This window comes from Ornithorhynchus anatinus, chromosome 18, assembly GCF_004115215.2.
Source record: "Ornithorhynchus anatinus isolate Pmale09 chromosome 18, mOrnAna1.pri.v4, whole genome shotgun sequence".
NCBI lineage: Eukaryota > Metazoa > Chordata > Mammalia > Monotremata > Ornithorhynchidae > Ornithorhynchus > Ornithorhynchus anatinus.
The window spans coordinates 3,914,744-3,940,468 of NC_041745.1; the positions used below are offsets into that span (position 1 = coordinate 3,914,744).

Genomic DNA, 25,725 nt, shown 5'->3' on the forward strand with positions numbered 1-25,725 from the left:
CAATCTTAAGGGAGAGACAGACATTAAAATAGATGACAAATATGTACATAAACGCTAGGGGTGGGGTGAATATCAAGTTCTAAAGGGTACTTAGATGATGCAGAAGGGAGAGGGAGTAGGGGAAGGCATCTTGGGAGGCGATGTGATTTTTGAAAAAGGCCTTGAAAGTGGGGAGAGCGGCGATCTGTCAGGGAGAGGGAGGAAGTACCAGGCTAATAATAATAATGTTGGTATTTGTTAAGCGCTTACTATGTGCAGAGCACTGTTCTAAGCGCTGGGGTAGGTACAGGGTAATCAGGTTGTTCCACGTGGGGCTCACAGTTAATCCCCATTTTACAGATGAGGGAACTGAGGCACAGAGAAGTGAAGTGACTCGCCCACAGTCACACAGCTGACAAGTGGCAGAGCCCGAAGTCGAACCCATGACCTCTGTCTCCGAAGCCCGGGCTCTTTCCACTGAGCCACGCTGCTTCCCCTAGAGCGAGGACACGGGCGAGGGGTCCGTGGCGAGATAGACGAGATCAAGGTACAATGAGTGGGTTGGTGTTAGAGGAGCGGAGCGTGTGGGCAGGGTTTCAGTAAGAGGTCAGCAAGATGAGGTAGGAAGGAGTGCTTTAAAGCTGATAAGGAGTTTGATGCGGAGGTGGCTGGTCAACTGCTGGAGGTTCTTGAGGAGTGGGAAGACGTATACTGAAGTGGTTTTTTTGTTTTGTTTTTTAAAATGATCAGGCAGCAGAGTGAAGTATAGACCTGAGTGGGGAGAGACAGGAGGCAGGGTGCCCTCCCACCCCAGGACCCTCCTATGCTTGGGGGCCACCTGAAGGACTCAGGTTGCCTGCAGTTCCCCTGCTGCCTCCTCTTGGGGGGGGCGGGTCGAGGCGGTTCTCCAGTCTTCCAGGAGTGCTGCCCACCTGGAAGGAAACTAGAAGCTGGGGGGGGGGTGTCATGCTGCCAACCTGTGGCACTGCCTCTCCAGCACTCTCCCCTGCCCACGCCATCTTAATGGGCAAGCCTGAAACTCTCGCTGCCCTTGGGAGGGGCATAGGCAAGGGAGAGGAACCATGGGCCCCATCCCTAGGTTTTACTGTAAATTCTCAGATTTTCCAAAAAGCTTCATCCTAGCTTTTCCAGCATGGAGGTAGAAATTGGAAAAAAAAAATAGGAAATTTTGTTTCAGAATGTTTTAAATGAGAAACTAAACATGCTCTCTCTCCCTCTCCCCCACCCATGCTGTGTTGAAAAGCCATTTTCTCTTTTTTTTTAATGGTATTTGTTAAAGTGCTTACTAAGTGCCAGGATAGAGACAACAAGATAATCAGCTCCAACACAGTCCCTGGCCCACATGGGGCTCGCGGTCTAAGGACTGCTGGGCTGGTGGTAAGACAAGACTGCCAAGTCAGGAGGGTTCAGCCAAAAGTACTTTGGACCCGAGGACACCGGGATGGAGTTGGGTGAGGCAGGGAGCACAGTGCAAGGCTGACTGGGTAAGAGGCAGGACTGCCAACCTTCTAGTGTTTGCTTTGAGGGTGTGAGTGATGACTGAGGGGCCTGAGGACAGGAAGGGGGCATGGGCTCACCACCCCCTAATTGGGGACATCCCCCACCCCCACCCTGCGGTCCCATCCTCAGGTCTCCGTGAATATAGGTACTGCTCCGAGGCTCAGAATTTTGTGACCGGAGTCGAGGAGGAGGAGGGGCATTGGATGCTTTAAAATAGAAATTCTGGACCAATGACCATTCTGTAGAGCTGGGTGGTTACTGTCCTCACAAGACTCTGTGTGTGTGTGCGAGAGAGAGAGAGAAATACCTTTTCTCCCCCACTCTTGGTGGGTTTGCCAAGGGCAGTGAGCTGTTCTAGGTGCCTGTGGACAGAATGTAACGTTGGCCCAGGGCAGGGAGGAGGAAGCAGGACGGCAGGGGGTGGTGAAAGGTTCCAAGCCAATCAACCACTGTGGACTAGTATGACACAAATGTACCACAGCTGCTGTCCCTTAAAGTGTAGGCATGAGCTATGCCTGGGCAGAGGAGATAGATGGGACTCTGGCAGGACTAATAATAATAATAATAATTACGGTATTTAAGGGCTTACTATGTGCCAAGCACTGTTCTAAGTGCCGGAAGCTGTCCGACAGAGGGACCAGCCACCTCTCCCCGACAGGGACGCCCCGGTGAAGAAGAGACAGGAAACTCAGTTTGTATGAAACCCGATTATTCAAATTTATTAACATCAAGAATTATGCAATGATGCTGTAGTCTTTTTTTTTTATTAACAAATAGAAAACAGACTGTATACAACAGTGAACCCTACAGCACTAGCATCCACAAGGTAAAAATGAATGTTCTATCCAACATTACCAACCCTGGATTGTTGATTTCGACTTAGCTCGGATTCTGCACATTTGGAATACATTGGCTAATACAATTAAGATAACCCTTCCACCACCTTTTATTTATAACTCTTTGCACTGGAGAAGGAGGGGACTCTCTCTGGACCCCGCCCTGGAGTGCGAGTGTGAGATAATAAGGAGCATTACTATATAGTACCATTAAATTAAGTCCAGTAGTCGTGCCACATTGGTTCATTAGAGCACCCTGAAATAGCAGAAAGTACGATAGTGTAGTGTCTTTTTCAAAATATTTGCAGGCTAGCAGAAATCAGAGATACACCCTCCCTGCCGCCCCCTCCCCCCACCCCCACCCCTCCCCCTACCTGAAGAGCCCATTGCTCCCCAAAATAACCCTCAGGATTGTGCTCAGAATTGTGCTCTTTTTCCTTTTGTAAAACTCTGAGTCAATTCATTGGTACCAAATCACCCAGGCAACGGTGGCCCAGTCATGCCGTCTGCCAACCCCGAACTTCAACAAAAACAAAGAGCAACACGTCTCCAGGTTCAGAGTTCTGACTCTGAGCAGATTCGATGAGACGTGCGCTCCCTCCCCCTCACGCAGGCGCACACGTGTACGCACGTGCCGGCTCCAGCCCTGCTCCCCCCGCAGCCCAGGAGCTCCGAGCGGAGACTTGGGGTTTTCTGATTATTACTTTTCATCTCGGCAAATCACGGTGATGACGGGGAGCACCGGAACAGGGCTTCCCCAGACACATCATTAGCACTGGATTGTTGTGAAACAGGCGTTTTCAAAGGCGAATGACTGAACCAAGTATTTCCCCATCTCCTCGCCCCCTTCCCTCACCGATTAGGGGACGTAGTAAAAGGCTTTAAGAAAAAAATAATCACTGGCAATTTCTCTCCAGTTTCAAGAAACTTAATAACACGACTCAGGAGTAAAAAGCCGCCACAGATTGAGGTTGGGGATGGGTGGTGGTGTTTCATCACAGCTGGGCTGTGTTTTCAGTGGACGAGAACAGAGCAGCCCCCTGCCTCCGTGGCATGGACTCAAGGGAAGGAAAGGTGGTTTTTCTTTGGAAAGCAAAGGTAGAAAGTGAACTAATTAAAAAACAAAACCCCAAATCCTGCCCAACCCCAGAGTGACGTGGTCCATCCTGCTTCGGCAAAATGTTTCAGACTCACAGAAAAAAAAAAAAGGGAGAGAGAGAGAGATAGGGATTATAAAAACCACCGGGTCTATTCTATTTAATGTATAAAAAAGGTTCTGCCCCCAACCCCGTGAGAAACGGCACTGTGAAACGCGGTAGCGGAACAGAGAGAGAGAGAGAAATGTGCATGTTGAGGATGCAGAAAATTTCACTGGCGATTGAAAATGCTTTGGGTTTTCAGACTTTGCTGTGGCAACGTTCCTACACGCTGTGGTCGGCGTTGGTTGGCGGTGGGAAGTCTGCTGCCTGGCAACGGCGGCTGTACAGAAGGGCTGAACAATGGTGGCTATGGCTCAGAAGGAGCTCGGCCCCGCTCCCGGACGCCCCGCTGGTCCCGAGAGGAAAGCGTTAGTTACGTTGCATAGTGGTCAAAGCTGCCCAGGTACTCTAGTGCCGCGCGGTAGCACAGTTGATACTGGTCCTGCCGGGGAGAAGGGAGAGAGGGGTCAGCGGGGGGGAAGAGTCCAGGAGGGGAGGGGGCTGCCCCTTCGGTCTTTCCAAGGGACGGAGTAAGGAAGCAGGGGCTCTTCCTCGGCTCCTGTCCTGCTGCCAACTGGCCTCTCCTTTCTCACCCTCATCCCCTGCCCTGGCATCCCTTCTGGCTTTCATCCCGGCCGGCTGTCCAAGCTACTTCAGTGTGGCTTCCCTCCCTCCTCCCCTCCCTCAGAGGGGCAGGAGCTGGGTGGGGGAAGAATGAGGTTCCACCCGGAGGCCCATTTCACTGATCTTGGGGAAAACACCTCTTCTCTCAAAGGCCCCAGAGGAATGATTTCTTGTTTCTTTTGGAGGCTGGTATCAGGACCGTTATCCCAAATCGTCTTTTTTTTTTTTTTCTTCTGGTATTTAAGTGCTTCTGTGTGCCAGGCGTGTACTAAGCACTGGAGTAGAGATAATCAGGTAGGACACAGTCCACATCCCATATGAAGCTCACGGTTTTCATCTCCATTTTACAGATGAGGTCACCGAGGCCCAGAGAAGTAAAGTGACTTGCCCAGGGTCACACAGAAGACAAGTGACGGAGCCTGCGATTAGAACCCAGATCCTTCTCCCAGGCCCGTGCTCCATCCACTAGATCTCGCTGCTTCCTTCTGGGGCGGTATCGACCGTTCTCCCTGGCTAAATCTCCAGCATCCCCGGACCGGGGACAAGCTGTTCCGCAATGGGAAGCGATTTGCTCTCAGCCTTCTCCTCTCTTCCCAGGTCCAGGCGTGAGTGGGACTCAGCCTAAGGTAAGTGCTTGGGAGACTTTCCCCAAACAGCCTCGAGGAAGCCCTCTTGGATTTGGAGTCCTCCCGCCCCAATCCGTGTCTCCTCCCCAATGGTCCCTCTGCCCCGGCCCTAGAAAAGGTGGGTGGGTCGGCCCGTACCTCTGTCTGCACCATGGCTGGCCTCTGGGTCCGCAGGGTCTTCACGGTTTGGAACATGTCCACCACGCCCTCGTATCGCATCCGCTCCAACACGATGCTCAGGGTGATGAACACCCCGGTGCGGCCGACCCCAGCACTGGGCAGGAGGGGAAGGAAGAGAGTGAGGAGCCGGGAGGCGACGTCCCGCCTACTGCCCCCTTTTGTTTAATTGAGCTGTTGTCACCTCTCTGATCGGGCCCTGGCCCTAGTCCCAAGCCTACTCTTGGGTCTAGGCCTCGCCTCTGAAAGCTCCAGTTCAACCTAGGGTAGATGAACCTTATTCTGTAGGGGAGACTGGGTTTAGCGGGGGCAGAAGGGCTCAAATTATGCTATAATAATGTTGCTATTTGTTAAGCGCTTACTATGTGCAGAGCACTGTTCTAAGCGCTGGGGTAGACACAGGGGAATCAGGTTGTCCCACGTGGGGCTCACAGTCTTAATCCCCATTTTACAGATGAGGGAACTGAGGCACAGAGAAGTTAAGTGACTTGCCCACAGTCACACAGCTGACAAGTGGCAGAGCCGGGATTTGAACCCATGACCTCTGACTCCTAAGCCCGGGCTCTTTCCACTGAGCCACGCTGCTTCTCTAGGCTATTCCACCGCCGCCTCTGCCTCCCAAACCAGAATAGAGACCCGAATAGGTAGTTCCTGCTCAGGCTGCCCCTACCTCCTCCTGAACACTTAAGTGGAGTCAGGGGATGTCCGCGGCCTTTCAGCTTTCCCTTTGGGCTCCTCAGAGAAGCCACACTTCCTCTCTGACTTCCCCTTCCCCAGTGCCCCCAGCGATGCCCACCTGCAGTGCACAGTGATGGGCCCATCCTGCCCAAACTGCTCCTTGGTCTTGTGCACCTGACCGATGAAGTCAATGAAGCCTTCCCCAGTCTTGGGCACGCCCTGCTCCGGCCAGTCTGTGAACTGGAACTGGCGGATCGTTCTTGACTGGCCATCCTGAAGGGAGTGATGGGGAAAAAAAAGGTCAGGTCTCTACCATACAAGGCACGTCCACGGACACGTCCACGACTTTGCCGTTCTCCTCTCCCCGCAACTCCCAGAAGTCATGGAGCTGGGGGAAGGGTACCGGAATGCCCAAGTGACCTTCGTCCCTGATCCACCATCCTCCTCCATAACCCCACCTCTGCTGGAGCTCTCTCCCATCTTCCTCCCTCCCTCCTTGCTGCTGCTGAGGCTTGGCCACGCTGACCTCGAGCCCTCTGTCCGCTCCAGCTAACCTCCCGGCAGGTGGAACTGCAGCAAGGCTGGAGGGCATTGAGTGGCTGGACACGGTGAGTCTGCTGGGAGGAGGTTATCTGGAGCTCACCTGCTCCAGCTCGCACCCAACCTAATAGCTCCTTTCGGCCCTCCCTCTCCTGGGCCTAAGCTGTGACTCACAACTGTGGCACTTCCTCTGTTCTGCGCTGGCCGGGAGATCCCCAAAGGCCTAGTTTCATCCTTTGAGTCCTAAGGTGAGTTTCTGGACTTAATTTCTGATTCTCGCTCCCCGCCCCTCCCTCATGGTCTTGGGGGCACTGAGGCCCAGAGAGGTAAAGTGACTTGCCCAGGGTCACACAGAAGGCAAGTGAAGGAGCCTGAGATTAGAACCCAGGTCCTTTTGACTCCCAAGCCCATGCTCTTTCCACTTGGGGGGACTGCTTTGAGGAGAAAATAATGCATCTCTTCCTGCTTCCAGAACATTTGTATATGTATGCCCTACCAGCACCTCAAGCTCAACATGTCCCCACGTGAACATCTCAATTTTCCTCCCAAATCCTCTCCTCCCTCTAACTCCACCTCCTCCCGTTTACACTTCCCTCTGCTGCGGCTCTTTCCTTTAAAACATCATTTCGCACCTGTCTCCCCGCTCCTCAAAACTCTCCAATCATTTACTCATCTCTGCAACAAGCAGAAGCTCCTGTCAGCTTTAAGTCCTTCAATCAGCTTTCTCCTCCCACCCTACTTATCCTCACTCCTCTCCCACTCCATCCCAGCTGGCAAATTTAACTCCTCTCAAGCCAACCCGTCACTCATCCTGCCTTGTTCACATCTCTCCCGCTGTCTATCTTTTGCCCTCCAGTTTGCCTGGAACTTCTTCCCCCTTTTCCTCCGTCAGACTACTACTCTCCCCATTTTCAAGGCCTTTCTAAAATCGCCTCTCCTCCAAGAGGCCTTCCCTGAATAACTCCCATTCCCCCATCTTCTGTTAGCACTTCAGCACTTCTGTGTCACCTACACACTAGGAATGTACTCGCCCCACACCCGGTAGCACTTAGATCCATTCCTTTAGACTCCGTTTCTCCTCTACCCCCACAACTGTAATTTTAGTGTCTGCCTTATTGTCAGGTTACTGAGGGCAGGGATCATGTCTATAACTCTAATTGTTATACTCTCCCAAATGCCTGGAACAGTGTTCGGGCCCGAATAAACACCCAGTACAAACTGTTGATGGATTGGCTGACTGCCTGACCGAGACTGCGTGGGGTGGTGTGTTTGGGAGGGAAAGCAAGGCTCTTACCCGGGCGTCGGTGACCTTGAACTCCCGCAGGATGTACTGGGGCATGTTGTACTCAGCCATGGGATCCACCACGAAATACTGGTACCGAGCCGAGCGTTCTGCGGGCCAGTACTGATGACATTTCTCCTACGGGGCACGGAAGGACGGAGCACAGTTGAGGGGCAGCGCTGGTGGGAGGAGCCCCGATACGGGCAGGGGTAGAGTGAGGGAGGTCCGGGAGCTCCGGGGGCAGGCGGAATAGGGGGGTCAAAAATAGAAGAGGAAGCAGAAGCGTGGGGAGGGTCCCACGGGTGCTTACCCGGCCCATCTCCCTCAGCTTGGTCAGCATGACCACGATGGTGGAGTTGTGCTCCCACAGCATGCGCCAGAAATCCTCTGTGCTCTCGGCCAGGGGCCCCTGGGTGGCGATGTAAGCCTTCTGCTGCCTGTGGGAGGTGTGCGAGGGGAAAGGGTCAGGGGGCAGCCCCCGCCCCCGCCCCGTCCCCCCCCCCCGTCCCCCCCAGTGCCCAAGGGCTCCGGGCCCTACAGCACAGCTGCCTCAAGCTCTGACCCTGCCGGGGGTTGGGAGGTAAGGGGATGGGGACAAACAGGGGAATGGGAGGGGCTGACTACTCTGTCTCTTGTGTCCCCTGACTGACGCTGTAGGATGGGCGGTTTGGGACACATCCTCCCCCTGCCCAGAGGCCGTGGTGGCTATGGGAGTCTCTTGTGGGGAAAAGGAGACTCACTGCCACCCCGAATCTCCCCGACGGCAGCCCCTGGGCTCCACCCAATGTTCAGGGTGGGGAAGATCACGGAACTGTTTGCTTCACCCTCCTCCTTCAGGATCCTGGGGCTCAGGGTGCGAATCTCAGGGATTGGGGGAGGAGGCAGGCCCCACAGTTCCCGGGCAACCTCCCTCAGCAGCTGCCCTGACTGACTAGGAAGGGGAAGGACGAGTTACAGGTGAGAGGTTAGTGCTGGGAGTCGGGCCAGAGAAGCCCCCGGCATCCTGGGGCACCTGCCTGCTGCTTCCCTCCTCCCCCGTGACCCGGTACCACAGACATCGGTCCGGGGTCGGGCCCTCACCGGTAGCCGTCGATGAAGCTGGCGTTGATGTAGTCCGATCCCTCGACCCCGCGGATGGGCTGCAGGCAGACGCGGGTCAGCTCGTAGGGCATGATGTTCACCAGGCGGTTCTTGAACTTGTTGCACGGCAGGTTGGCGCTGATGAAGCGGGAGGTGTGGGCTTTTGAGTTGGCGAGTAGCTGGGGAGAGAGGGACCAAAAACTGCTCGGGGAACTTCAACTCCAGGGGTGTGGAGGTGGGGGAGGCTGTGGGACTCTGCCAATGGTTTCGGGCCTCCCAGCCTCAGTGGGGAATGGGGTGCGTCAGACCCTGGCCTGAAGTCCCACAAGCTTTCTTGGTGTCTCCCCACCGCAGCCGGCCCCAGGTGAGAGACTGCCTCTCATCTGCCCTCCATGCCTTCCATCCCCCCAAATCTGGCCCCCTGGACCCTCGGGAGCCTGTTCTGTCCACTCTACTCCCCCGTCCGGGACCCTGAAGAATGGGCTCTCGGTGAAACTAGGCCTAGAGGAGAAGGAGTGGGGGGAAGAGGAGGCTGGGTTTGCTCTCCATGTCCACTCACACTCTCTCTTCAGGAAGATCAGGCCATAGCGGGGTGCGGTCAGGGCAGGAAAGTTCTCTACCCCGTTCTCTGCGCCTCCACACCGGGAGGTGCTCCCGGAGAGAGGGGTGGGGTACCCAACGCCTGCTCACCTTGAACTCCAGCTCCATGGCGGTGACGCTCTCACCCGGAGGCACCTGGCCCAGCTTCTGGATGTGGGCGTAGAGGCTGCGGGCGGGCACTTCGGTGTGGCCGCAGGCGGCGGCCTCCAGGAGCGCTTCGTGGATGAACACGTACTGATCCTCTGTCTGCACCATGTAGTTGCGCTGGGAGCGCATGCAGGTCACGTGGCCGTAGATGTCCACCGTCTTCTCATGCTTCATGCGCTCCAGCATTGCGTCCGTGACAATGAAGCAGCCCGTACGTCCCACGCCAGCGCTGGGGGAGGGGGCGGTGCAGTTCAGCGGCCCGGAAGTTATGCCCATCTGCCCACCCGCTGTCCGCTCTGGACTCCAGGAGTCTAGAGTCTCGAGGGAGGCTTTCCCACTCAGCTCCCACTCCTCACAAAGACACAGGTGCACGGGGCAGGAAAAGGCAGCCTTCCATAGGTGGGTATATGGGTGCAGGTCTGCTCAGAGGGTCCCACGCTCACATACCCAGGAGAATGCTCAGAGCTGCCCAACCCACACCCAGACTCACAGGGGTTCCCATCCACGCAGAGGTGCACGCACACAGTCGCATGTGCACACGCAGTGGGGCCACCAGTTCCTGTACAGTTCTGGCCACCTCACACTGTGCTCTCACGAACCTGCCACAATTCACCACCACAGGCCTGGAGAGCCAGTTGCTGCCCCCGGGCCTCAGACCTGAGGCCACCCGGCCAGATGCCTGCCTTGGGCCTTCCCCCTCCCTTGGTAGAGGTGCCAGTTGGCAGGGAGGTTGGGCCCCTCCCGTCCACTTTTGCAACGGCCCGTCCAGGGAGCTCCTTCGTCAGAGCCGGGGCCAAAGCAGCAAACCCCCAAATCTGCCACCTCCTCTTCCTTCCTCCCCACTCGCTGCTGAGACCGGTGGGGAGCCCACATCTCCTCCCCTCTCCTTTCCGGCTCCTTACCTGCAATGCACCACCATGGGGCCGGCATCCGGGGGGTTGCAAGCCTTGACTCTGCGCAGGAAGGCCAAGATGGGGGTGGGATATTCGGGAACCCCATGGTCGGGCCACGCCATGAACTGAAACTGCCGGAGTTCCCGCTTCTCACTGGAGCCGCTCTGCAGAAGGCGGGGAGAAGAGCAGAGAGGGGACTGGGGTGGAGCGCCAGGCCCGTCCACCCGCCATCCTGCTCCTGCGAGATGGCCGCACTTGGAGAACCCCAGGGTTTCTCATGGTTGGGGCTGCATGAGACGAGGGGGCCCTATGGAGCTCCTCCCCTTTCCTCCACCTGCCTTGCCGGGGAGGTGATACCCCCTCAAATTCCCTGGGACTCCCTGCCTCGCCCCTGAGGGTTGCAGCTCGTTACCTTTAAAAGGGCGAAGGTACGGACGGTGTAGGTGGCCAGCTCCACCGTATCCAGCAGCATGACCTGGATCAGCCCATAGGTCTCGGTGCCCCGACTTGGCCAGTACTGGTCACACTTCACCTACGGGGGGGTGGGAAAGGGGCAGTGTGAGTTGTGAGGCCCCTGGGAGGAGAGCAGCCGAGCCAGGCCCTCCCCATGGGCCTCTAAGATCCGGACCAAGTAGCTGGGTGGGGGGTGGGGGAAGAACAGCAACGCCTCAGGCTCCGGGGACAGTGGGACCTGAGGATGGTACCGGTCCTTGCCACGCCACCCCAGACTCCACTGAAGGCTCCGGAGAGACCCAACCCGGGCAGAATCCCCGGCTCGGCACCCATCGCAGCTCCCAGGGTCACGGTGACTGACCCACAGGCAGGACGGGCCAGCCGGGCTCCGAGCCGTTGACCTCCCTGTAGGCGGCAAGAGCAGCAAAACACCAACACAACTGCTTCACTGAGTCTCCCCAACTCCGTGCCTGGGGTGGACACTTGGGACCCTCACCGCCGATCTCGGCCCAGCTGCGGACACCAGCTTTCGGGGCAGAGCAGAGGGGCCGTGGCCCGGCCGCCACCTGCTTGGCCCCGGGGGTGGCCCGGGGGGACCCCAGCCCCGAGGCAGACACTCTCCGCCTCAGAGCCAACTTCCGCCCAACTCTCTGGAGCTGTTTCTTTGCAGAGCTGGGGCTGATAATTGAAAATTATTTATTCATGACCAGATAAGAGTCAGTCACATTTTCTGCCAAATTTACCCATAATGTTTATGCGCCATTTTCAAGCTCTGTAAATTTTATGCTCAAGTCGATGTGCGGCAGCACTAAAATAGATGAGAGTCGCCTGCTGCCGGCAGTGCTCTCTTCTAATTAACTGAGGGCCAAGCCAATGCCCTGGGAGTGCACTGGCCTGAGATTTATTCATTCGTTCAATCGTATTTATTGAGCGCTTACTATGTGCATAGCACTGTACTAAGCACTTGGAACGTACAATTCGGCAACAGATACAGACAAAGGAGATCTGCTGTAAGCTCCTCCCCATTCTCTCCCCAGCTACCACCTCGGGAAATCTCCATGCGCACATTTCCCAAATCTACATCCCCAGCCCTGTCCGCTCTCCTCCTCTGCAGTCTTGCACCTCCTCCTGCCTTCAGGACATCTCTGACTTGAATATCCTGCTGACCCCTCAAACTTGACATGTCTAAAACACAACTCATCTTCCCACCGAAACCCTGTCCTCCCCCTGGCTTTCCCATCACTGTAGACAACACCAGCATCCTCTCTATCCCACAAGCCTGAAATGTTCCTGAACTAATCAATGGAATTTACTGAATGCTTACTGGGGCTTTTCTTATGGTATCTGTACAGTATTTATCGTGTGCCAAGCATTGTAGTAGATCGAAGCTAATCGGGTTGGACACAGTCCCTGTCCCACGTGGGGCTCACAGTCTTAATCCCCATTTTACAGATGAAGTAACTGAAGTACAGAGAAGTGATTTGCCCAAAGTAACACAGCAGACAAGAGGCAGAGCCGGGATCGGAACCCAGGTTTGGAGCTCTCTCCGCACTCTTTCCAATTCTGTCATCTCTTGGGATTTTCCTGGGAGTTTACTACACTGCCCGCGACTTGGGTTCATTGGGTTCTGGATGCTCTACCAGAAAACCTTCCTGTGGCTGCCTTTGAGGAGGGTGGGAAAAGAGAGGATTTTGACAGGGGCGAGTCATTTTTGTCCCACCCCTCAACTTGTCTCCTCTAAGCCCCTTGGGCCTAGCTCTCTCTCTCTCCCTCATTCTGCCATCCATTATCTGACAGGCTCCGTAGCTCAGTGGTTGTACAGACTGGCAAATCTCTTTCAGATCCTCCTGCCCTCCCAATGGCCCACAGTGCAACAGTAGCCGATGATCTCTTTCCCGAGCCATGACCAACAGCTCTGAGCCCACCCACTGTTGAACGCTTCGGACAATCCCTCTTCCATCGCTTTAGGAAAAGCCCTGGGGTGCCACCTCAGAGCCCTAGGATTGGCCGAGAGGTGGCATGGCTGGCTGCCAAGGGAGCTGCAGGTGTGGTTCACAACCCCGGGCCCTAGCGCCAGAGCTTGGCATCTCTACCCACCGGACTCGGGGCGGCACAAAAGCACTCGTAGAGGGAAGCAGCTCGGCTGTCCCACATCCTCTGTGGTTTTCCCCGGCAGGTGGTTGCCATGGTTCATGCTGACTGCAGCACCACCTGCTAGGGGTAACCACTGGGAACGGGGGCCCGGCCCCCAAGGGCCCCTTGGGCCCATAACTGCTCTGACTTTCAGGGAAGGAAGAGGCACCTTCCCCCAAAGCCACGACACCTCATCCTCTCCCTGGTATTGGGTTCAGCGCTGGGTCACGTTCCGACAAACTGATATGCTACAAACCTGGTTAGAGATGAACCCAGACATGGACAAATAGAAAGTCTATTCTAATTGATTCTGTTCTAGGCCTGAATCTACTTTAATGCCCGTCTTCCCCTGTAGAATGATAAACTCCTTAAGGGCAGGGATAATAACAATAATAATAATAATTGTGGTATGTTTTAAGCGTTTACTATGCGCCAGGGAATGTACTAAGCACTGGGGTGAATACAAGCATGGCGGGTTGGACGCAAGTCCCTGTCCCACATGGGGCTCACAGTCTTCATCCCCATTTTACAGATGAGGGAACTGAGGCACAGAAAAGTTAGCTAACTCATCCAAGGTCACACAGCAGACAAGTGGCAGGGCCTGGATTAGAACCCAGATCTTTCTGACTCTCAGGCTTTCGCTCTTTCCACTAGGCCATACTGCTTCTCAATGCTTACCAACTCTGTTGAACTGTACTTTCCCAAACACTTAGGACAGTGCTCTGAACACAGTAAGCACTCAGTAAGCACGTCTGGTTGATTGAAAAAGAACCCACACTGCAGATAGAAGTTTCCTAGCTCTTCGTAGCAAGTAGGGAAAGATGAAGACAGAAACAGAGGAAACACAGGGACAGTTTTGCAAGAGCCAGGAGGGAGTCCTCTAGACTTTAAGCTCTATGTGGGCAGGGAACATATTTACCAATTCTGTTGTACTGTACTGTGCTACTTAGAGAAGCAGCATGGCTCAGTGGAAAGAGCCCGGGCTTGGGAGTCTGTGGTCATGGGTTCAAATCCCAGCTCAGCCGCCTGTCAGCTGTGTGACTTTGGCCAAGTCACTTAACTTCTCTGTGCCTCAGTGACCTCCTCTGTTAAATGGGGATTAAGACTTGTGAGCCCCATGTGGGACAACCTGATCACCTTGTATTCCCGCCCCCACCCAGTGCTTTGCACATAGTAAGCGCTTAATATTATTATTATTATTACTCTCCCAAGTGCTCAGTACAAGGCTCTGCACATAGTGTTCATAAACACCACTGATTGATTGACTGGGAGAGCATGGGGAGGGAATGGAGGGGCCTTCAGAGACTGGGGTGGGGAGGCTGAGAGAAATGGAGGCAACGGGAGGAAGGGAGCCAAACTTCCTCATGACCATTTCTTGGGTATCAGCTGGTGTTTCATAAACTTAATTATGCCAATTCCTACCTACACGCCTCCAACAAGAAGAGAGCCATTATCCCTCCTTTGTTTTCTTTCGACCTCTGAAAGGATATTCCCTCCAATCCTCTGGTTTCTTCATAAAGCCTCTGGTGCGGGACTACATCAAAGACCTGTTAAACACTAAACCTGGGCCCTCCACTGATCCCTCAATCAATTGGTTGTATTTATTGAGCAATTACTGTGTGCACAGCACTGTACGAAGTGCTTAGGAGAATACAATAAAATAGAGTCGGTGGACACGTTCCCTGTCCACAATGAGCTTACAGTCAAGAGGGGAGACAGGCATTGATGTAAATAAATGAATTACGGATACGTTTGTAAGTGCTACAGGGTCGAAGGATGGGTGACTAAAAAGTGCAAATCCAAATGCAAGGGCGATTCAGAAGGGAGAGAAAGATGTGCCAACTGACTGTTCCAGCAGACGGATGGAGCTCCATTTCTCCTAAACCAGTGGGGGCTCAATAAATACCACTACTGCTGTTCCTACAGCGACTCCTTGGCTTTCTAATCCTGCCTCTGCCACTTGTCAGCTGTGTGACTTTGGGCAAGTCACTTAACTTCTCTGTGCCTCAGTCACCTCATCTGTAAAATGGGGATGAAGACTGTGAGCCCCACGTGGGACAACCTGATCACCTTGTATCTACCCTAGGGCTTAGAACAGTGCTTGGCACATAGTAAACACTTAAATGCCATCATTATTATTATTTCTGCGTGCTCTCTGATCTTAAACATAATTAGGCAGTTTCTCCTTTACCAGGTACACGAGGGTATCTCTCTGGCGTACAATTCCTTTCCACTGTTTCTCTCAGATGGGCATTTTACGTTGCTGATCCAGCAGACCTCTGCCATAGTGGCTATTTGGAAGGATAAGCTGTTACCTATTCTCTAGAGAGGAGTTCTGCAGCTTCCTATGACTCTCCAAGGTGGCTTGTCACCTAAGCCCAACGATCTGTGTATCGGTTGGGTCTCAAACATACCTGTCGGCAGCAAAAACAAGGGGGTGGAAGTTCTTTCCTTATGACTGAATGCATGAATAAAAGTTTGACATTCCCCCCAGCCCCCACCCAAGAGTCCCTGGCTGACTTCCTGCTTTCGATCTGCTCAGTCAGTTTTGCCACTGCACGATTTGGCTACCAATTCTGCTATGTACTCTTAGTACCGTGCTCTGCACACACAGTAAGCGCTCAGTAAATATGATTGACGACTGATTGACAGCACGCAGCTGGAGAATTGGGGAAGGTCCTTTCCACAGTGACGGTCTGTCTGGAGAGAACCTAAAACGGTCTTGAAAAACAAGGCCATGTCCCTGTGCTGGGCAGTGGTTAAGCAGCGAGTACTGTAATGGAATTTCTCTTAACTGGGAGACTCTCTAAGAATACAACCCTCCAGCCCACGACATTATAGAAGAACTGACAGACTGTAATCAACTTTTAATTATTAGTTTTTCACACCTCTTGCAAGAGACTCTTCGCAAAGGTCTTGGCCTATCTAATTTCTTGTTCGTATGTGACCTCCCAGTCTCATGGCCTTATCTGTTCTTGCTCGGGAGAGCAATTCAAACTTGTAAAGGATGACTGTTTTCTCACAATGACCCCTTTTATTTTTACCAAATCGTCAAGCAGGGTTTCTATTTGATTGCTATGGTTTTGTGTTGAGAGGCCCATATTTTACCTGGGTCTCTGATATGGTGTTTTAAAGCACCTCTCATGCTTCTCTTTGGCTTTTTTTCTGCCCCATGACAATTCCTTTCAATGTTTTCTTAAAGGTTCTCATGTATGGGTTGTTGGTTTTTGCCTTCCCTTCCCAGTCAGAATACGACATTTATTTAATTGTGCTTTAGGATGTCCTTTTCTCCCCTTCGCCATCTAAAGCCAATCCTTCATGAAATCCTCTTCACTCTTCCTCATTAATAGATCACCCCTCTTTTTTTTATGGTATTTGTTAAGTGCTTACTATGTCCCGAGCACTCTACCAAGTGCTGGGGTAGATACGAGCTAATCGGGTTGGACGCAGTCCATGTCCCATGTGGGACTCACAGTCTTAACCCCCATTTTACAGACAAGGAAACTGAGGGACAGAGAAACGAAGTGATTTGCCCCAGGTCACATAACAGACAAGTGGCAGAGCTGGGATTTGAACTAAGGTCCTTCCGACTCCCAGGCCCACGATCTATCTACTAGGCCATGCTGCTTCTTGGTTACCTTTGCCACTGCCCCAGTCCAGGCTCAAAGTACCTCCTGCCAGCAAGAGCAGCTGGCTCTTTGGTGGATTCTCTAAGTCCAGGCTATCTCCCCCAGGAGGAAGAATCAGCTTCAAGCACCACTCCAGTCATGTCCCTTCTAAGAGCATCACACACAAATCAAACTGAAAAAATGCTGGGCTTGAGTAGACTATTGGACCGCCCAGCCCAGTATCCTCCCAAAGTAGCAGCAACCTCAAAGCCTTCCCAGGTTGACCCCTGAAATCCAATCACTCCTGGACCTCTGGGTGGGCCCGGGCATCTCTGTGACTTCTTTGGAAGGAATGAGAATCTGCAAAGAATGTGGAGAGCCCTGAACATTTCAGTTTTCTGTCCTTCCCTCCTCCTGACCACTCACATCCAACTCCTCTCCAGCTGCCCGTCTTCCCAGCCCTTGCCCCACTCCGTGGGACTGAAGCCACTATAATGCTTAGGATGTGGGGAGGCTCTGGCCCTTTGAAACTCTGGCCCGAGCCCAGCCCCCTCCAGTGACTGCTTGGCCTCCTCTTCTAACAACACTGTGAACTTGATCGGCGGCATGTGTAATTTAGGGTTGTTTAACATTTTACTGTACCATCCTACTGCCTACTGCCCCATAGGGACAGGGGACCATGTCCGTTCTGATTATCTTGAATTTGCCTCCGTAAGTGTTTAATAAGGACTCCATCTCACTAGTACTAGCAGCTATTCTTCTCAGATTAGTCCCTTTCATGTCATATGCCTCTCTTACCTGTGTATGAATCTGCCCCTTAAAAGAAAACACTCCTCGAAGGCCTCGTGGCTGGTTCTTCACCTGAAACTGAGGCGAGGGCTCCACCCCTAAATAGGTTCTCCACATATTCCAAGGATGCCCGCCATCTCCCTCTCCCGATTTCCCCGACCCTGGCAGGAGAGGTGCTCGACCTACCCGAGACTTCTCCTCCAGGCGCGTCATCATGACGATGGTGGCTGTCCTCTGCTCCCACACCATCCGCCAGAAGTCGCTGAGCGTCTCTGGCAAGGGCCCCTGGGTGGCAATGTAGGCGTTCTGCTTCCGGTACCCATCTATGTAGTTCGCGTTGATGTAGTCGCTGCCTGGAACCCCTGGGAGAAATAAATAGGCATGCGGCGAGCCAATGGTTAGTCCCTAGAGCCACAAACCACCCTGATACCTAAAAGGCTGGCTGGGCCTGTCTTCCTAAGAACCTGGGCTCGGTGGACGTTCGGAGTCTGAGGCCTGGCAGCCAGGGGTAAGAGGGCTGGAGAGACTCACGTCATCCTGACTGGGAAGTGAGGCCCAGGCGTGGGCACACACCACCTCCATGGCTGAAAGGGATCTAGGTTGGGTGAGTCACTTCTCCCCTCCCACCAGCTCCCTCCTCTTCTGCTCCTCGCCGTGAGGCTGCCTCTGAACGATGTCATGAGCCAGTGTTAACGTGAAGTGCTGCAATCGCCGGCCACACCCACCAACGCAGATATCGGTGGACTCGATCCTGGTTAAGAGAAACTCGCTATCCTAACTTTGGGTGGTCCTGGGGCACCTCTGTGACCAAGAGCAGACTCCCCTCTAGGTGTAGCCATGGAGGGAGGGTCGCCGAGAGGGCTGAGGATATCTGGGGAGACTCTGAGAGGAAAGACAGCAGTGATAGCAGTGCAAGATGGGAAGCTATCTGGCAAGTCTCTGGCTTCGTAGTTTCACTGGGCCGATGCCTCTACCACCCTACAGGGCCAGAGCCTCCTGGGGAAAGTCAGAGTGGGGCCACTGAACCCTCCTTTTCAAGTGTTCTGGTTGACAAGGAGAGTGAGGTCAAGAAAAGACAACGGTGGAGGGGTTAGGGCTCGGGGGTTAGCAGAAATGAATCTCTAGTGCCACGAGCTAAGAATGATGCCGGAGATTTAGGTTGGACACCAGAGAGGCTTGTCAACAGTTAGGGTTGGTAAATGCTGGAAGAGGCTACGGAGGGATACGGCGGCCTTTCCTTCCCTAAAGATGGGAGAATGGACTAGATGAGTTTTTCTTCGAGGGGCTGAGTGTGAGATGGGCAATAGAGTGTCAAGCCTGGGTGTTAGCTGGCGGCCCGAAGTCCCGGCCCGAATCCCGCCGGTGGAAGGGGATAGGCTCATTTGGGCGGAGCGGGCTGTGAGGTGCATCCCCCGTCCCTTCCCCGACCTCCGGCCCCCAGCCCGCTGGCTCACCGTCGATGGAGGTGAGGATCACGCGGGAGTGGTCATAGGCGATGACGTTGGCATAACGATTCTTAGGCTTGTTCACTTCCAGGTTTGAGTTCTCCCAGGTAAACTGCTGGCCCGGGTCAATGGACTGCAGGGAGGGGAGAGGTGGGGAGGAGAGGCCATCAGTGATCCCAAGTGTCCGGGGCATATGCCCCCCGCCCCGCCCCGCCCCATCAGATGCACTTGGGTGCAGGGGGTGCTGCCGGGCACGCCGACCAGACATCTCTCCCCTGGCCCCAGCAAGGAGACCGAGGGAGGACCTTATTTTGGTCTCACAGTGGCCTCCGTTGGCTGGAGTACTTGGGTTACTCTCTGGCAGCCCTCGATCCCACTGACCTTAAGACAGGACCCGACTGGCAGGGAGGTAGAAAGCAAGCGTTATCACAGCACGGGCCCCGCACTGGCCTCCAAGCTGCGCCTCTCCTTTTGGCGCCCTCATCGCTTCCCCCAGCCATTAAAGAACCCTTGACCACTGAAGGGTGGAGACCACCTGTCTTTTCCAACCGCCCCCGACGAACACCCTGAGGATCGGAGCAGGGAGGGGCCGAGGAGGCCAATGGCAGGTGGGGGTCAGAGATGACATTAAAGCTGGCCCCGGGACATGGCCAGGCAAGGAGGCAGGGTGATGACACTCTCAGGGAGTGGATGACAGAAGAGGGCCCCGCTGCTGGGCTAGGCTGCCTAGAGGCTGGACATCTCACCCACGTGACTCTGGTTGGTTTCCACAAACCAGGGTCTCCCCGACCAGCTGCCAGTGGAAGTCTGTGCTGAAGACTCTCTTCCCAGATCCTCCCAAGGCCTTCCTCCTCCAGTTAAGGCTGAGCGGAGCAGGTTGTGGTCTCAAAGTCACTGTGAACACTCCCCTACCCTCAGGCAGGAGTAATAATGCTATTAAGTACCTATGGAGGGCAGCACTGCCCCTAAATCCCCCTCATGGATATAAAAGACCTTGGAGAAGGGACCCTCAGCCTCTCAGGCAGGGTGGCCATCTGCCTTTACGTCTGCTAATTTTATTTCTGGGGTCCAGCCGCTCCCTCCCTTGGCTCCTACTGCTGAGTCCCAGGGCTAGGACGCGGTGCCCGCGTTCCTGGGGACCCGGGAGGGGACTGCAGAGGCTCCATCAGGGTGAGCCCCAACCAACAGCTTTTGGGTTCTGCAGATTTCTGCCAAAGGTTCTGTGTGACATCCTCGTATTACACCGTGCTTTCCCCCAAATGGCCAGAATGTCTAGGTCTCATCTGTCATTGTGCCCGGCGCACAGCTCTCCTCAAACATGCCCAGCGGCGGCTGCCCGTCACCCTCGGCACCACGCCTTTGGCTTCCAGGCTCTCCCCTGGCTGACACCCCGCGTTCTCCCCAAGCTCGCCGCCTCACGGTACCTAGCTCTCGACTCTCCCACCTCTGACCCCGCCTTGTGCCAGAATCTGCCATCCCGCAACTCTCCCCCTCGTCAAAGCCCTCCGGAAAGCCCAGTTCCTCCAGGGAGCCTTCCTTGATGCAAGAATAACATCCCTACATCATACATATATTTCCTTCCTAACCTCAGCACTTAAGCATGTCTGTCTCTTTTCATTTGAATAAGCAATTATGCACTGTGCTATTTCCAACCTGATACACTTGCACTACTTAAGATTCTATCCTCGTTCTTCCTCCTGCTTCCGATATTTAAAAGGCACATTTATCTGTCCACCCTGAGAGACTGGAAGCTCCCGGAAGGCAGCAAATGCATCTCTTGCTTCCCCAGCACCTAATACAGTCCTTGGCTCTCAGGAGGCGCTCACTAAATACCAGTGATGAGGAAAGGGGCCCAAATCTATAGCTGGATCAGTGCGAGGGTCACCAAGGGAGAGAGCAGATAGTCTCCAAACAGGGGCACCGGAGGCTGGTGAACAGCCTTTCAACTCCACCGAGGTCCAAACAGGAGGAGATGGGTTCGAATGGTGGTGAGGCGGGGCCGGGAGAAGCCCTTTGATCAGATCTCAGGAAGAGGAGAAGCCCTTTGATCAGATCTCAGGAAGGGCTTCCCTTGGAGATGGCCTAGTTGGATAAAGCACGGAGCCTGGGAGTCAGAAGGACCTGGGTTCTAATCCCAGCTCCACCACTTTTCTGCTGTGTGACCTGGGGCATGTTACTTAACTTCTCTGGGCCTCAGTTCCCTCATCTGTAAAATGAGAATGAAGACTGTGAGACTTCTGTAGGACAGGGACTGTGTCCAACCTGATTACCTTGTAGCCACCCCAGCGCTTAGAACAGTGCCTGGAACCATAATAAGCATGTACCAAATACCACTAAAAAAAAAAAAAAAGGAAGGTGGTGAAGCTCCCCTGCTGGACATCTCTCAGAGTGAGAGAGGAGGGACACGGTATCTGAGAACACACGGCAAACTGAGGGGGACTGAAAATTGGGAGGCCTGGGCTCTATGCCCTGCTCTGCCGCTGGCCTGCTGTATGACCTTGGACAAGTCACTGAACCGCTCTGGCCTTCAATTTCCTCATCTGTAAAATGGGGATAAAATATCAGCTCTCCCTCCCTGTTATACTGGGAACTCCCATGTGGACCTGGGCCTGAGTGTAGTTTGCTTATCTTGGGACAGTTAGTGCATCGGGAAGAGCAGTAAGTGCCCACTCGGGTTCTGCCCAAAACAGGTTCCTGCAGTGAAGGGGAACACTGAGGTCGTCACTGTCCCTTGAGGTCACCAAGGCCAGCTCTGCCCCTCAGTAGCACAGCATCATACAAAGGTCCTAAATGCTGCCACGGGGGGCAGGAAGAAAGGGCGTGTGCCTGGAAGGTGTCAGGATGGGGCCGGTGTGGGCTTTTCCTAGGGAGAAGGGGCTGCAGGCAATCAGCAAGTGTGTGTGTGGGGGGGGCTGCTGCCCCCTCCCTACCGCCTCTGTTAGAGGGGCAGGAGAGAGGCGGGGTGTCAGAGCACCTGAGTGCACAGAGAAGCTAATTAAATCCTCCTGCCAATTAGTGACTCATTTAGGAGGAAAAATGGTTTAATTTGAAGTTGGGTGATGCATTAAAGCACACCTGTTTCCCAGCCCCTGCCCTTTCCAGAGAGGCTGGGAGTGAGACACATGAAAAATCCGGAGGGCTGCTCTGAGCCAACATAAGCCCCGTCCTCCGTACTCCCCTTCTTTCTTCCAGAGCTACAGCAGGATGGGGCCAAGCAACTGAGGCCAGGCCGAGTAAGGGTACCCAGTGTCGGTTAAGCGCTGGGGGAGATACAAATTAGTCAAGACCTACATGGGGCTCACAATCTAAGTACGAAGGAGGACAGGTCCTGAACCCCCGCTCTACAGATGAGGAAGGTGAGGCACAGAAAAGTTAAGTCATTCGTCCCAGTTCACCTGGCAGACAAGGGAGGGAGCTGGGATCAGAACCCAGGTCTTCTGACTCCCAGGTTTGGGCTCTTTCCACTAGGCCGTGCTGCTTCTCCAAGGGAGAGGGTTGAGAGAGAAAGAGAGAATGAACGCCTGAGAGAACGTGAGGCTGTGATCTCTGCATCCTTGGCTCACACATACACACTGGGTTGGAGAAAAAAGCCATGTGTCCAAGCCGGAGCGGAATTCAACAGGGGGAGCTCCAACACAGGCTCAGCCCCACAGGCCCCCGCCTCAGCCCAGTGAATAATTAACGGGCTGAACCTCAGTTGTACTTATTTAATTCCATTAATCCTGGGTCGTAAATTCTCCCCACACTAAAAATGAAATACTTTCCCGACAAAGGCATTCAAAGAGGCCACCGTTTCTCCGCGCGTCCGACCTCCCTTGGGCCCCGGGAACGAGCAGAGTAAGGGGTCACAGGCTGTCCGCTGGCCTGGCCGGTGAAGGGGGTCAAGCTCCTGGTGGTCCCGGCACAGAGCCCACCCGAGGGTCCTGGTGCTGTGGGCAATGCCCTCAACCTCCTTCCCCAGGGAGCCAGACGGCTCACCATGTGCCGGACCAGGCCCTGGGTTGGTTGGGCCACAGGCTCCCTCCGGCTCCTTTCCTGGCTTCGGTGCAGCCGGTTCCCGCCCCTCCCCACCCCGATCCCTTTCTTGCCAGCTGGCTCACCGCCAACGAGTCAGCTTCCCTTCCTGCCTTAAATCCCGATGCCATTCAGTACCTGGTCCCACCAGCTCCTCTCCCCAGCCTGACGGGTGCCTGAGATCGGCGGCCGGCCCCGGGCCTCCCTTCAGCTCCGGCAACCTGACAGCGCGGTGAAATATTGGTTTTCGGCTCCCACCTCCACTTAGCTCTTCTCCACGCTCCACCCTCCGCCCTTACTCCGTGGAGAGACGTTAGGCGGCCGGGTTTTTAGTGAACTCACTTACAACCGTGCCTCTTCCCCAAGTTAACAAGACAGTAAATGGCCCGTGGGGGCCCGCCTTTCACGGGTTTTCCCTCTTTCCCTTAATTTTTCTCACTCTGCCGCCTGTGTGGCGCTGGCTCTGCTGTGCTCACGGGCCAGGGGCTGTTCACCCTCTGCCCCCAGGAGCGGTGATGCAATTTGGGAGAGTCTGGGAGGAGGGAGGTTAAGTACCAGAAGCGGAGTCCTTCAGCCCTGCCCTCCCAAGACAAGTTACCCGAGGGGCCTGGGGAAGAAGACACCTGGTCTAACAAAGATAATGGGGAAGTAAGTCATAAAATGGATGTCTCTCTGTCTTTGAACAGGCTGTGGCACTTGCGCGTCTCTGAAACAGACACTCACTCAGGCGGGGGTGAGGAGAGAGAAACTGCGAAAGCGAAAGCGCTTTCTGCATGGGGGTATCACTGCCCTAACATCCTCCCCGGGGCTCCTCAGGTGTTGGGAGCCCAAGTCTGGGGTTCAGGGCCAGTGAGGGCACCCCCTCTCCTCCCCTTCTTCCTTCCCACCTGCCCGCTCTGGTGTGCTGCTGGGTCCAGCAGGGCTGGAGGCCTGGCAGGCCCTGACCTGTGCTTAATTATTCAGTCACTCAGACCTAGCCTGATCCCAGAGAAGGAATTACATGCAACAATTGCCTGCTTAATATCATCTTCAGCAGGAAAAGTACAACTGATTTGTGATCTAAACCAGCCATGAGATGTGGGGGAGAACTCAGCCCAGGGAGGCACCGGCTTGGGCGGCCACGGTGGGCTGGTCAGCCCAGGGATCCTGGACGCTCACCCCCCGCCCCACTGCCGTAGGCCCCTCAGATACAAAATGGGAGCGCTGAGGGTAAAGCCCAGCACTCCACCAATACGAGCTCTTTTTCTCTTCAATGTTGGTTATCAGTGATGATGACTCCCACTACCCTAGTCCACTACCCCCAGCCTGCTACCCCCATCCCTGGCATTCCTGCAACCAGAGGCTCCAAGCGGCTGTGGGACGCCACCTTTTTGCATAAACAAGATGCGTACAAACGGCCGGGTAAGTGTGCTGGCAGACATCCACCCGACAGCCGAGCCTCCCGGTCCCCCTTCCCCCCTCCCTCCGCCGGACTCTCCTGCGGCCACCGAGCCGCACTGTGATAGGAGGAACGGCAGAGACGCTACGTCTCCCTCCAGTGCGGGACACTCCTTTGTGGAGCAGCAGATAATCAAGCCATTTTCCAGCTTCAAATATGCAGCAAGCTATGTGTGAGCTTGACATCGTGTGTGTGTGCGTGCGTGCGAGCACCTACTCCTCCTTCCTCCCTGGCTGCAGCTCCCCCGGCCCCTTGCAACCTACCTATTTGTTTTAAAAGATTGCTCTCACTCGCTTTCTCTCTCGTTCCCTTTCCCAGCATATATAATCTTACCTTGTGGGTAAATGTTCCGATCACATCTCATAAATCAATGAGGTTCGGCTCCAGCGAGGGGAGGCCAGAGGCCCAGGCCGATTACAATCCCAACAGCAACGATTACACAAGCAGAGGACGCTTCCTCAAGCTAAGCCCTCCTCAGCCCCGATGCAGGGTGGGGTCATTTAGGATCCCCGGTGCCCAGCCCATGGGGGCAGCCGCAGCGGTTCTGGGGCCCAGCCCAGTGCCCGTCCTGCTGTCGCGGTCCTAAGAACAAAATGGTGGCCTCTTCTGACATTAATGCTTGACCGTGTCTCAGCTGGGTCTGGGACAGCTGGGGTGGGGGTTAAAGGGCATGGAAGGGGCCCAGAGGGGGGCTCAGCACAGGGCACCATGGGAGAGCCCAGGTCCCTTCGAATGGCAATAACAAATAAGGAGTCTGACTGTCCTACCCAACGTCACAGCAACACACCCTTGAGAGGGAAGCGAAGCCCTCTCCCTGCCCCCGCCTGCCACGTTCTTCCACCCTCTATCCCTCTCGGAGGCAGATGGCCCATGGCGATCTCAAGTGGATGACTGTGACTCGGAGGGTGGCAGCTCTCTATGTTGTGCTGTGGGGTCAGAGAGGAGTGGAGTGCCTCTCTTCCCTACCTTGCCCCTCATTCCTGGGTACGCCCCAAACAAGACTGGTGGGGCCCAAGGGCCTGCTCCGGGGATCTTGTAGTATGGGGGGCTGGGAACAGAGGGGTATGAGAGAGAGAGAAAAAGAGAGAGAGATTGGGGGGGCGGGAAGGGAGGGGAGGGTATCCTACCCCACACAAGTTGCCAGAGGATCCTTCCATGCACCTAAGACCTCTCCTCATCAGGGAGAGCTGGGCTCGTTCATTACGGTCAAGGTCGAGAAGGGAAAGCTGAGGACTGAAAGAGGGAGGGCAGAGCTGGGCAGGCATCGTTTCAGGGGAAGGGAGCCGGGTCACAGAGATAACCAGGTTGGGGTTGACAGAAGACGACTCCTACCTTTTCTCGGGCAGAGAGGCAGAAGCCAGCCCGGCGGTCCCCTGCCCTCCTCCTCTCCCGCCGTATATGAACCGGCCGCTTCCTCACACAGCCAGCAGGCCAGTCCCGGCCCACGGCCTGCTCTCCAACACCACAGAACGACGACTGCCCACTCTGGGCTCCCAGTCTGGGACCCGTAGCCCCACCCTCCCTCCCTTGGACTCACCTCGTACTCTTGGGAGAACTTGAGCCCGTCGTTGGCTTTCAGCCTGTCGATGTTATCGGCCAGGTCGGTGACAGGGATGGGCGGATGGTCCCTCATACCTGGTCAAGTCAACGGAGGGGAGAAGGG

At 54.9% G+C, this 25,725-nt stretch overlaps 1 protein-coding gene across 1 annotated transcript in view; it reads right to left on the bottom strand.

The window, feature by feature from the left end:
- Positions 1-3,566: 3,566 nt before the first annotated feature.
- PTPRF (protein tyrosine phosphatase receptor type F) overlaps positions 3,567-25,725 on the bottom strand; it is a 379,820-nt gene continuing 357,661 nt past the window's right edge. Inside the window, exons 23-34 of the mRNA XM_029046831.2 lie at positions 25,600-25,697; positions 18,620-18,743; positions 17,352-17,527; positions 10,595-10,714; positions 10,192-10,346; positions 9,233-9,518; positions 8,543-8,721; positions 7,773-7,899; positions 7,475-7,600; positions 5,759-5,913; positions 4,924-5,059; positions 3,567-3,977 (exon numbers count right to left, since the gene is read on the bottom strand). Coding sequence (XP_028902664.1) covers positions 3,909-3,977; positions 4,924-5,059; positions 5,759-5,913; positions 7,475-7,600; positions 7,773-7,899; positions 8,543-8,721; positions 9,233-9,518; positions 10,192-10,346; positions 10,595-10,714; positions 17,352-17,527; positions 18,620-18,743; positions 25,600-25,697 — 1,751 coding nt within the window. The 3' untranslated portion in view covers positions 3,567-3,908. The remainder of the gene's footprint in view (positions 3,978-4,923; positions 5,060-5,758; positions 5,914-7,474; positions 7,601-7,772; positions 7,900-8,542; positions 8,722-9,232; positions 9,519-10,191; positions 10,347-10,594; positions 10,715-17,351; positions 17,528-18,619; positions 18,744-25,599; positions 25,698-25,725) is intronic.